The 11,848-nt window shown below is 42.5% G+C and overlaps 1 protein-coding gene across 1 annotated transcript in view; it reads right to left on the reverse strand.

Moving 5' to 3' along the window:
• KIAA1211 (KIAA1211 ortholog) overlaps nucleotides 1-939 on the reverse strand; it is a 41,403-nt gene extending 40,464 nt beyond the window's left edge. Inside the window, exon 1 of the mRNA XM_015426322.1 lies at nucleotides 811-939. Within this exon, the coding sequence (XP_015281808.1) occupies nucleotides 811-930 (120 nt within the window). The 5' untranslated portion in view covers nucleotides 931-939. The remainder of the gene's footprint in view (nucleotides 1-810) is intronic.
• Nucleotides 940-11,848: the final 10,909 nt, after the last annotated feature.

The raw sequence follows: 11,848 nt of genomic DNA on the forward strand, positions 1-11,848 counted from the left end.
CCCCCGGAATCCCCCCCCAACCCCCCCGCCAGAGCAAAGAGGGGACCTGGCAACCCTAGTAGATAAACCCAGAATACCTATTAATGAGAGGAACTATACAGAATCCAGACAAATTTAGAATGTGTAAAAAAAAAACCCATTTATCTACATCTCTCCAGAGCAACTGGATGCTGGACTACGTGGACCACGGGGTTTGATCCAGCAGGTCTCTTCTTATGTTCATATGAATTATAACAACACAGAAAGCAGGTTGAGTCTCTTGTCTTCAACCGCTGCCAAGCTACTAATACTACACAGCAACAGATCAAGTTGCAGCAAAACACAAAATAAATCACGGTGGGTCCACAGTTGTGCAGGCTTGATGTATGGTCCATCTTCCAACTTTAGAGCTGGTCTGGAGAATGGAATTTGAAAACAGTAATGTTTCGCTTTCGGTCTCCATACTGTAAGCTGATGGGGAATGGCCTGCAAGACTGGAACCATAAACTTGATCCATCTCCTTTACCCTTAACACTCTCTTGATAGTATGGCCCCTAGCATAATGACAGGCACAGTATAAACAATGACTGATAATGATGGTTAGGGGTGCCAACTTCCAGGTGGTGGCCGGAGATTTCTTGGGATTACAACTGATCTACAGGCGATGAATTCACCTGGAGAAAAATGGATGCTCCCCAAACCCCACCCTCCTTAGGCTCCACCCCCAAAGTCTCCAGGTATTTCCCCAGCTAGAGCTGGCAACCCTAAGAAGGATTCCACAAGGCTCTGAACTGTTCTACCTCTAGATTCAGATTGCTTACTAATTCTTACCTGAAGGGTTTTGACTTTGCCTAGAATGTTGTCCTGTGACATTGCTTGAACAGACTCTTCACTCTCTGCTCGCCCATCAGGTATGAAAATACTGTCATGGGAAAAGGCCCGTGTTCCCATACTATAACTGGAAGATCTGAAAGATAGGCATGGATAGGGTTTTATTTGATAAAAGTGCCTCAAATGGCATGTCCAACCAAATTATAACCAAGCCCTTCCTCATTCCCTGCATTGTGTTCCCTAATATTTATTTTAATATGTGTTTCTCCCATTGTTGAAGGCTCAAAATGGGGGGAAACATATTTAAATTATATTTATTTTACAGCTGTTTGCTACATAAACATGGAGTAAATGGACATGAAAGATATTTCTGTCACCCACAAATCATTATCAGAGCAATCATTTGCCTCATTCTATAAACACACTAGTTTTCGTAGGCTGAAGTACAGAGTCTAATGAATACAGATGAATTCTCAATATCGATTACAAATGTATCCTGCCCTCCCTTTGTGAGCTGAGCACAGTGTACATGACCCCCTTTCTCTATTTTATCCCCACAAAAACTTTGTGAGGTAGGTTATGCTGATGCCATGAGATTGGTGAAAAATAACATTTTGAGTTGCCATGGGAAAGTTTGTTTAAATGGAAGAGAATGTTTAAATATGTTATGAAAGAGATTAGATAAATATCACCGTAAGATGTTGCTTTAGGTTAGCGGATATACGCGTTGCAACAGGTATATATGTTTTTGTTTTTTGGTTTTTTGGGTTTTTTATTGTTTATATGTTCCTGAAAACTAATAAAGAGAAATTATTTTTTTAAAAAGAGAGATTGGTGCAAGGTCTACAAATGAGCTTCATGGCTCAGCAGAGATTTGAATGTGGCTCTTCCCAGGCTGAGTCTTTCATACTAATCAGTATATCACACTGTGTGTCTGCAATACCTCCCTATGATACAGAAGTCTGTCACTGGAACAATTTCTTGAATATAATTTGAAATTTGGACTGCGACTGCATCTGCAAAAGAGTTTCCTGTTAATGCAGACTGAATGTTGTGAATGCAGTGTGAATGGAGAGTCATTCACATTGGCAATGGAGCATCCACATGGGAGTTTTCTGCATAACGTCCCTCTGTCAGCTGCCATTTTTCCTGCATTTCCCCAGCTGCACTGCCTGAGGTGTTTTTTTTAAGTAATTGTTATACTGCCATAGCATTATAGTTTCATAGTGCTATAGCAATTAGCATTTTTTAAAAAACCTACTGATGTGGAAGGGAAAATGATAGCCAGACAGCAAATGACAGATGGCAAATGGCACACCAATGTGGCTGGGAGTCATTATGCCTCTCTTTAGTGGTTGAATGCTTGTATGAAGTCAACAGAGGAGACGATGTGATGAGGTAACAAAGGGACAGGTACTCTTACGAATTAAAGTTGGAGTTTACCAAAGCCATAAATTTTCTCAGCTAAAATTTATGGTGGCAGAGACAAGAATGTTAATAAGCATGGCTCTTTTTGTAGCAGGAACTCCTTTACATATTAGGCCACACACCCCTAATGTAGCCAATCCTCCAAGAGCTTACAGAGCTCTTCTTAGAGGGGCTACTGTAAGCTCTTGGAGGATTGGCGACATTAGGGGGGTGTCGCCTAATATGCAAAGGAGCTCCTGCTACAAAAAGAGCCCTATGTGAACTTGCAACATTTTTCTTTTAGGGCACTGAATTAAAAACAGATGGGAGAGTAAACCATAAATATTTTGATTGTTCATACAGGACAGGGCTTTCTTGCCCCCTCGTTCCTACTGCAACCACTCAAAAGCTGCTCCTAAGGGTTCAGGGACTCTCTGGAATGCGATGGTGTGAGGTGGGAACTACTTGAGGTAATTAGGGCCCCAGGAGGGTTACTTGGCCTAGGCCCCAGTTTCAAAGGGGGCCTCCTGTTAATTTTTAAGCACTAAATATAGGGTCGCCAGTCTCCAGGGGGTTTCAAACCAAAGAGAGAGATCACGGGAAGGAAGTTGAGAAGAAGCAAACAACCGTGATGTATTATGCCAAAAAAGTCTCCAAAGACTAGAAATGAGTGTCACTATGAGATACTACTAGAGAGTTTGTCAAATGGATTAATATTGTATTTCAACGCTACCCACTTTGATAAAGTTATACACGAAACGAGATATAATATGCATGGTTCGTTGGTGTTGATGGCGTCTGAATTGCTTCCAGGAAACTGAATACTGGAAAAAGAAATGTCTAGTCTTTGGAGACTTTTTGGGTATAATACATCACGGTTGTTTGCTTCTTCTCAGCCTCCAGGTGGTAGCTGGAGATGTCCTGCTATTACAACTGATCTCCCTGTGACAGTTCACCTGGAGAAAATGGCTGCTTTGGAAGGTGGACTGCATATCTTTATAATCCACTGAAGTCCCTCCCCTCTCTAAACCCTGCCCTCCTCTGGCTCCACCCTCAAAATCTCCAGTTATTTCCCAACCCAGAGCTGGCAACCCTAATTCGATATGTTTCACCACTTGTCTTTATTCACATAATATATTGCCTTTAAATTTTTAAATTATCGCTATGGGCCTCAAAAGCTGACACAGCTACCCCATCTGATCTCTGAGGGAACCTGGGGGTACCACAGTCAGTTGAAAAAAAGAAATGTCTAGTCTGAGGGAACCTGGGGGTACCACAGTCAGTGGTGGAAATCAGGAATCCCTGCAGCTCACACAGGGTGTCCCCTGGAGGCCAGGCACACCCTGTGACCAACAAAGATATGGGGAAGAATTGCCTGAGAGAGCTGGAGCTTTCTTTGGAATTTTTCATCACAGTTCCTCCAACAGCTGAAGGGGTGGGCTAGATGTCTCACTCTTGGTTTTCAAACTATGCATGGTTAGAGCTTAGAAGCATTTATATCTCTGGCCAGATTACTGGTTCTACACACCACAGGCACATGGTCAGTGTATTATGCCTATTATCTAAAATTGTACTGATGAGCCCAGCTGACCCTTATATGAATTCCCAGTTAGGAGAAACAGAATAATGACAAAAGACGAATACCTCCCTTTGAGTATCCCCAGTCTATGATCTTTGACTCACTTTGTATTAAATTGAACAGAACATCAATCCGTAGATTAGTAGATTCAATCTCTCCTTCAAATATCTTTAGTTCTTTGCTATTCTGACATCTTATGTCCACCTCTGCTACATACATTGATGAGTTGTGACCCATTCTGTTCTGGGCACCTCTGTAATGTAACCAGATTCACCTCCAGTGACTACAGGGGATTTATTTGCACCATGCCCTTTGCAGTGCTCTTGCAGAATCCCAATCTAGAGCGTTATCATTGTTCAAAAAAGCTCAAGTTGTCACTTATTTTTAGAAGTGTAGAAATCTGCCTCCCCCTGCCATATTGAGGCATTCAGAAATAGAAACAAGAAAACAGAGAAGAAGGTAACTTGCTGCAATGTCTTGATTATGGAATTCTCTTGAACCTCTGTGCCTTATTATTTATACCTTTTCTGGAAATAATCATTTCAAAATAAGAGCAGTTTGTAAGTACCATTTGATATTAAAAGAAGAACTCCAAAAATTAACAATGCACGTGGAACCAAGTGTATGCCTGGAACAGGCTGCTACTATAGGCTTTAACTATCCATCTATTTAACTGCCATGGTAATACCATGACAACAGTTGCCATGACACATATGAGTGACTCCTCAGATCAGTGTGATTACTTCATCTGAGGCTGAGTTCACACCTGCATTTTATTAGAAATTGAACATGGGCATTAACATGGTAGAATGTGCCTCTGACAGCAACAGAGTTTATAAATCCCTTTATTGGTAATCCCATGATTCAAAACAAAATTAATGTGAGAAAATGCTGGGGTAAGTGGTAGTATATAGATGGAGTACAGAAGCAGGTATTCTGTACTACACAACCAACTATACAGAAGATGGAAATGATTATTTTTTTTCATCCAGTTTGTGCTAGAGAACTTTGACTCATGTGTGTTTGTGTGTGTGTGTGTGGGGGGGTGTCGGTCCACAAATTGTTCCTCTATCTGCAGCCTTCTGCACCAGATTCCATAGTATTTACAGCTTTCCCACAACCTCAGAAGAGTGAGGCATGAAATACTGTTCCAGGAACAGAACTCTTTGGATCTCACCAACGTCTACTTATTTAATAAGAATCTACACAATAGATACAAGCTACTTGATGATCATTTGCACGCGCACAGTGTCTCTGTTCACACATAAATATTCATCATTTCATCTCTTGTTACCTGTTCTCTCACTAATGGATGAATTACAGCTAAATGTGTGAACTGAATGATTGATTTGAGATGGCTCATTCTGCACATGGATGGAGTGGTAATGGCTTCCTTTCTACTAATATCATGAGATGACAGACAGGGATAAAACCACAAGGACTTTTATTGAGCATTATCCATTGTGGAGCGAGTTGCATCAAAGAGAAATGGGATTGTTCTCGCTGGACCCCTGTGACTGAGAAAGCTGCATGACAGACGGAAGTAACTGGTGCAACTGTCCCCTTTCCCACATCTCCATTCTGGGTAATGCTTGCACATGAGCTCTGGAAGACAGAGGAGTCTTTCTACAATGAAAAAAACAGGTTGCTTACCAGTAACTGGTGATCTTCGAGTGGTCATCTGTGCATTCACACCAATGGGGTTTAGTGCGCCTGCGCTGACCCAACCGGTGCCGTAGCAAGCTATGTTTCAAAGGATTTTCGCGCGAGTCCCACTGAGCATGCGCAGGAACCCCAGCACGCATGCCCAGAGGGGACGGGCGTGGAGATCCCGCCAGTTCGAGCGAGTTGCATCAAAGAGAAATGGGATTGTTCTCGCTGGACCCCTGTGACTGAGAAAGCTGCATGACAGACGGAAGTAACTGGTGCAACTGTCCCCTTTCCCACATCTCCATTCTGGGTAATGCTTGCACATGAGCTCTGGAAGACAGAGGAGTCTTTCTACAATGAAAACGTGACCTTCCCAACCAAGGAACAACTGTGCTCGTTTCCTTCCAGCCACTGCTACAGCACTAGGTCTTGTTTATGTGCTGCATAGCCCTGGAGGTGGGAAACATCCTTTCCGCTGTGCATTTTGAATGGCTGCTTGTTTGCCTGTGGGTAGATAAGAAATATACAGGGAAAGTAATGATTCATGGGTACCAGCTGAAACAGTCCAGTGATTAGAGGCTCATTAGAAACTCTTGAGTTAAACAGAAAGGGTGTTATCATTATGCCATGCCTTAGTCTAGCCTCCAATCTTCCACTGGGAGTCTACCAAATGTTGGGTGAGTCATCTATAGGTGATACAATATAGCCATCGAAATAATACTCACTCATCCACTGTTGTTGTTCAGTCACACAGTTGAGTCTGACTCTTCATGACCCCATGGACCACATCATGCCAGGTCCTCCTGTCTTCTGTTGTCCTCTGGAGTTTGCTCAACTTCATGTTCATTGCATTGATAATACTGTCTAACCATCTCATCCTTTGTTGTCCCCTTCTTCTTTTACCTTCAATCTTTCCCAGCATGCACTGTAGGCAAGTACATTGATATTCTGTCTCTGGCTGCTGTTTGTGTCCCTGGCTCATAACCTTGCTCCCACCTGTTCAGTACAGGAGAACTGTTAGCCAATAAGCATTTGTTCCTACTTGTTTTTTCTTGGAGAACATGAATGATGGAACAGTTGCAGAGGTCTTGCATTGAAGTATGGTCTCTTCTTCTATAGTGTGCTTCCTCCACTGCTTACCTATGCAACGTGCCTTTTCCTTGCAGTCTCATTGCAGAAACAGCCCTGGGATTCCTTGAGAGAGATGGTGTCTAAAGTCCTCAGCCACTGGACCTGTAAATGTTCTAAGATGACCAATATTACCCATCTTTCTTTCGTTTCTTTTTGTTTTCTCTGGTTGTTGTGGTTTGTTGGTTTGTTTGTGCAAAGTACTCCATCATTTCTGAACTTCCAGTTCTTTAACTATGAGATAGAGAATGAGGTAGCCTCAAGCCACACTATGTTGACATATGAGTTCTGAGCTGAGGCTTATGTACTTCTGATGGTGTGGCATGATTGGATGCAGAGTTATTTGGAATCCTAATCTTCTCTGGGGTTCTTAACTTACATCAGTGGGAGTGTCCAAAGTAACACCTCTTTGGCAAGAATCTTATGTTTTTTTAAGGGAGGGATCCAGACACTGAACTGATGGCACCTGGTATTTTTGGCCACTGTGTGACAGAGTGTTGGACTAGATGGGCCATTGGCCTGATCCAGCATTGGCTTCTCTTATGTTCTTATGTTCTTAACACTGGAGTCTAACTTCTGTTCCTCCCTTGCCATGCCCTCATCTCCACCCAGATTTCTGCTTTACAATGGCAGGGTATACTTCAGTTGTTGTTTTTTCCATCGGTGTAGTGCTGAGCTCTGGCAGTGGCTTCTTTAGTCTTGGACCTAGATATTACATTTGATGTGATTTTAATAATCTGTCTGTATAAATTTATTGGTTTGGACTTGTCGTGTATTTTGAACTATTTTTGGAAGACTTTTCTTCTAGCTTATCTTCTGGTGTTTCGGCTGTTCCAGGTGGTCTCATAAAGAGTTTTTTAACACATGGGTTTTGTAAAAAATAAGGAAATAGGAAAAAAAAAGACATGAATATATTCTAGATCAGAAGAAGATTGTATGTTGAAATGACTTGCTAGCAGACATCATTCCATCCCATTTTATTCCATTCCATTTTATTCATGGTCTTATTGCAGAGGTTTACAGGTGCCAGTGTGCTTATATCCTTTGATGTGTTGGGTTTTTTTTTGTGTTGTGTTGTTTTATTTTGAGACACTGAGATATTGGATTTGTAGTGATTTTTTTATTTTGCATTTTTTCATTAGAATCTCATGTTTCCTCCTTTTGTGGGTGTTGTTGGTTTTATTCAATATTTCTCCACTTTTATTTAATCTCCATTTATACTTCGGTACTTCTTTTTTGGCATTTTAGAAGGGTAACCTCCCCTCCCCTTTTCTACAGTAGATGAGTGTCAGTGTCATTGTGGCCCATTCTTCAGTTCGGTTCAAATCCACATTAAAATAGGCTGTCTTATGGAAGAAATGTCCTCCTGCTGCCTTTCGCTTCAGTTCTAAATGAACTGCTGGCTTAAGTTTTATACTGAGTTTACAGAATTTCCCCAGTCTAGGCAGTGACCCATTGCAAACAGCTACAATGGAGTTTCTGACAAAGTGGCTACATTTCTCTACAAGACTAGAAGAAATAATAAAAATCTATACAGAGTAAAATCAGAAACAAAGTTTATTTAGGGGAATAATACAACTAGTTGGCCTGGAGAATTACCAAACTCAAGCAGTCAAAATAACATCAAGCATGCAGTAATAAAACCCAGCACTAGAATGCCCATGTTAACATCCAAATATGGAGGCCCAGGTAGCAGCCACTGCCAAATCACCTTCTATCATCTTCGGCTGATTGGGCAATTGGTTCCCTTCCTTGAACACAATGACTTGGTAACAGTGATCCACACAATGGTCACCTTGAGACTGGACTACTGTAATGCTCTCTACTTGGGGCTACCCTTGTCTCAAATCCGGAAGCTACAGCTGGTGCAAAACGCCACGCCCAGGCTGTTGATGGGACCCCCTATTCGGGAGTACATCCAGCCTGTGCTAAAGGCACTGCACTGGCTGCAGATAGCATTTGGATTCACTTCAAGGTGCTGGTTCTTATCTTTAAAGCCCTATATGGTCAGGGTCCTACATACCTGAGGGATCACCTTTCCCCACATGTGCCCCAGAGAGCACTGTGATCAGGGGCCCAGGACTGACTGGCCCTCCCGGGTCTAAAAGAGGCAAGGCTGGCAGTAACCAGGAGCAGGGCTTTCTCAGTGGTGACTCCTCTCTGGTGGAATGAGCCCTCAGAGGAGATCAGGGCCCTGCGGGATCTTTTACAGTTCCACAGGGCCTGTAAAATGGAGCTCTTCCACCAGGCTTTTGGAGCCACCACTACCATTAAGAACAGGCAGCTGTGATTAGAGAGCCCTGTTTCCTTTTGGGATTCCAACAACAGTCTGAGCCAGCTGCCGGAAGGAGAACTAAAGAAGATCGAAGAACCGACTGTGAGACTAGAGAACTGAATAACAGTAGCTATTATGAAATCAATGCCACTAGCACTTTACTAAACTGTGGTTTAAAGGGTTTTAGAATTGTTTTAATCCAATTTTTATATTATGGTTTACTGTAATTATGTGTTGATTTTGTGTAAGCCGCCCTGAGCCAGCCTTGGCTGGTGGGGTGGGGTAAAAAAATTCAATAAATAAATAAATAATATTTCAAGTTCCCCCACTAGGATTGCCAGGTCCCCCCTGGCCCACTGGCAGGGGATAGGGGGGTAGGGTTGCTACATCCAGGTTGGGAAACTCCTGGGGATTTGGAGATGGAGCCTGGGGAGGACAGGGACCTCAGAGGGGCACAGTGCTATAGAGTCCACCCTCCAAAGCATCCATTTTCTCAGGGGAACTGATCTTTGTAGACTAGAGATGAGCTGTAATTCCAGGGCATCTCCAGGTCCTACCTGGAGGCTGGCATCCCTAATCCACACACACTGTGCAATATATTCCACATAAGAAGAGGAGACAAGACATCAAAGAGTAGAGCAAGTGGATAAAGCGTGGAGGTCTGGACAAGGGTTGATTCCCAGAACAGGGGTCCAAACAGCAAATAATCCAAAAATAAATCCAAAGGGGAAAGCAGTGAAGCAGCATGTGTTATGTGCAGAGTGGTTCCCCCCATAGCTATAATCTTGATCCAGACAAACTGCATGTAAGGTTATACACATTCAGGCCATGAGAGGTAGAACATCAGACTTTTGAATATACACATGACTTGGACACAGATTCCGGCTCCAGTTACAGGACCAGGGACAAGTTCAAAACAAAAGATTCCTTTCTTCCCAGGCATCGAAAGAGTTGGCCAGGGGAGCAGACAGGTATGCCACCTGGTTGACTGAAGGGGAGGGGGAGAGAGAGGTCCAGGATCCTGAGACAACGTCCAAATAAGGGAAGAGAGGGAAGATCTCCAGGTTGTGGGTGGCGTGTTTGAAGGAAGTCTTGCTGACTGCATTAAGCTCAGGTTTTGACAGGCAGTTCAAATCAGCCCAAAGTAGATCAATCTGAACGGAGAAGTTTATAGTGGGAAATGTTAATGTGGGATTAGTTCTTTCTATAGCACAGCGCTATGAAGGCATGATCCTCTTAGAGTTTAAGTGACCTGATTAATTGCTGAGAGGCCTTGCTTAATGGCCTGCAAACTAGGAACAGAATAAGTCTCGAGTTCTGTCTGGAGCCGTGATCATTATCCTCAGTGAGAGTGATGAGATTAGGAGTGGTCCTCCTCGCTCTGCCAGCTCTCTTGCTTTTGCCTGCTACTTAGTGCCACGGAAATAAGTTTCTGGTTGTTTCTAAGGCAAAGAGGAACAGCCCTGATGTGAAAATGGAGGGGGAAAGAAGGGCAAACCAAAACGGAGGCAGGTGGGCGACACAGTAGGATGACATTCTGGTATATTATTATGAGTGACTGCATAAATTAAGAAGCATGGGGAAACTAAGAAGAAGGAAAGCTAATGGTAAATTACAAGTCTAGTTCAGCACTGCATTTTGGCAACGTTTCTTCCAACATTGGGGGATGTATTTAACTATGTTCCTGGCAGCTTGCCAGAAGAAAAGGACAATTATAAGTTATTATCCTCTTCAGTGTATCGGTGGGTGATGGAGTGCCAACTGAATAAATTATCCGATATAAACAAGTTAAAATAGTTAAGGATTAAATGAAAATACTGTGCATGTCTCTTAGAAATAAAGACCCCCTTCAGGCCATCACTGCACTGGTTTGTTAAATGATGAGAGCAAAACAATAGGAGGAACAGATGGAGTGCATAGATTGTCCTCTGAATGACATAATGCAAAATTGAGACAACTTGAATATTATGGCAAGATAAAAGTTAAGCCACGGCATGGACATGGATGCAGGACATTCATGAAAGATCTGTAAACATGTTTACCGGTTGTGGCTTGCTAATGCTAAGGTCTAGATCCTAATAAAGGTCCCACTCTCACCAAAACAAGCCCATCACTTATTGGGAGATCTCAACTTTCAACTAAAAGAAGCACAGTAAAAGATGACATATTACATCTTCCACATTTAAACAGAAATGGTGCCTTGAATAATAGCTTATGTGTCACAGGTTTGCCACTAAAAATATCATCTCTTCTGCAGAACGTTGTCATAAAACAAGCTCTATATTTATTTTACACACCACACATATGAAGAGTTGATGTACTCTGCACCAGGATCTCCTAGAGGTCTAGAAATGCCACCTCTGCTGAAATGAGAAAGCCTGTGATGCACAGACCCAATGCTTTTATAGTGGCTCAACTCTAAATCTTCACGTTTATGAGTTTGGTGTTACTTGACTCATTAACCATCTGTGATTCAATTCTCTTTCAATAAAGACTACAGAAAAATAAATTGCCTGCCCTTTATGTTACTATTTAAATGTCACATATTCTTCACTAAAACTAGGAAGGTGATGTTTCCCCAGGCTTGGAAACATTCTCAGTCTTGTATGCCAGTTGGAAGTCTAGGGACTCCAGTCAGGTACAAACAGGTCCTTGCAATGTTTTTGACATAAATTATTGACACAAAGAGATCTATAGATTTTCAAAACTGCTCCCTTACCTGTATCACTGCATATGTCCTGTTGCATCCTGCAAAGATACTGGCTTCATATTGGTGATCTTAGTGCAGCGATTTCTCATACCTCAGCTCATAGTGAACAGGCTTGATTATGATATAAGAAGGGAAGCTAGAAGACAGGCTGTGATCCACTGATGGACAACTGGCAAACTTCTGATGGACCAACTTGTACCTGCAGCTTGCTGGGATTCTCTCAAGCAATGCTAGAGCAGGTGGACTTAGTCTAAGGGCCATATTAGATGATACATTCTTCACCAGTAAA

The sequence above is a fragment of the Gekko japonicus genome, unplaced genomic scaffold, assembly GCF_001447785.1.
Source record: "Gekko japonicus isolate JY-2015 unplaced genomic scaffold, Gekko_japonicus_V1.1 scaffold622, whole genome shotgun sequence".
NCBI classification, from domain to species: domain Eukaryota; kingdom Metazoa; phylum Chordata; class Lepidosauria; order Squamata; family Gekkonidae; genus Gekko; species Gekko japonicus.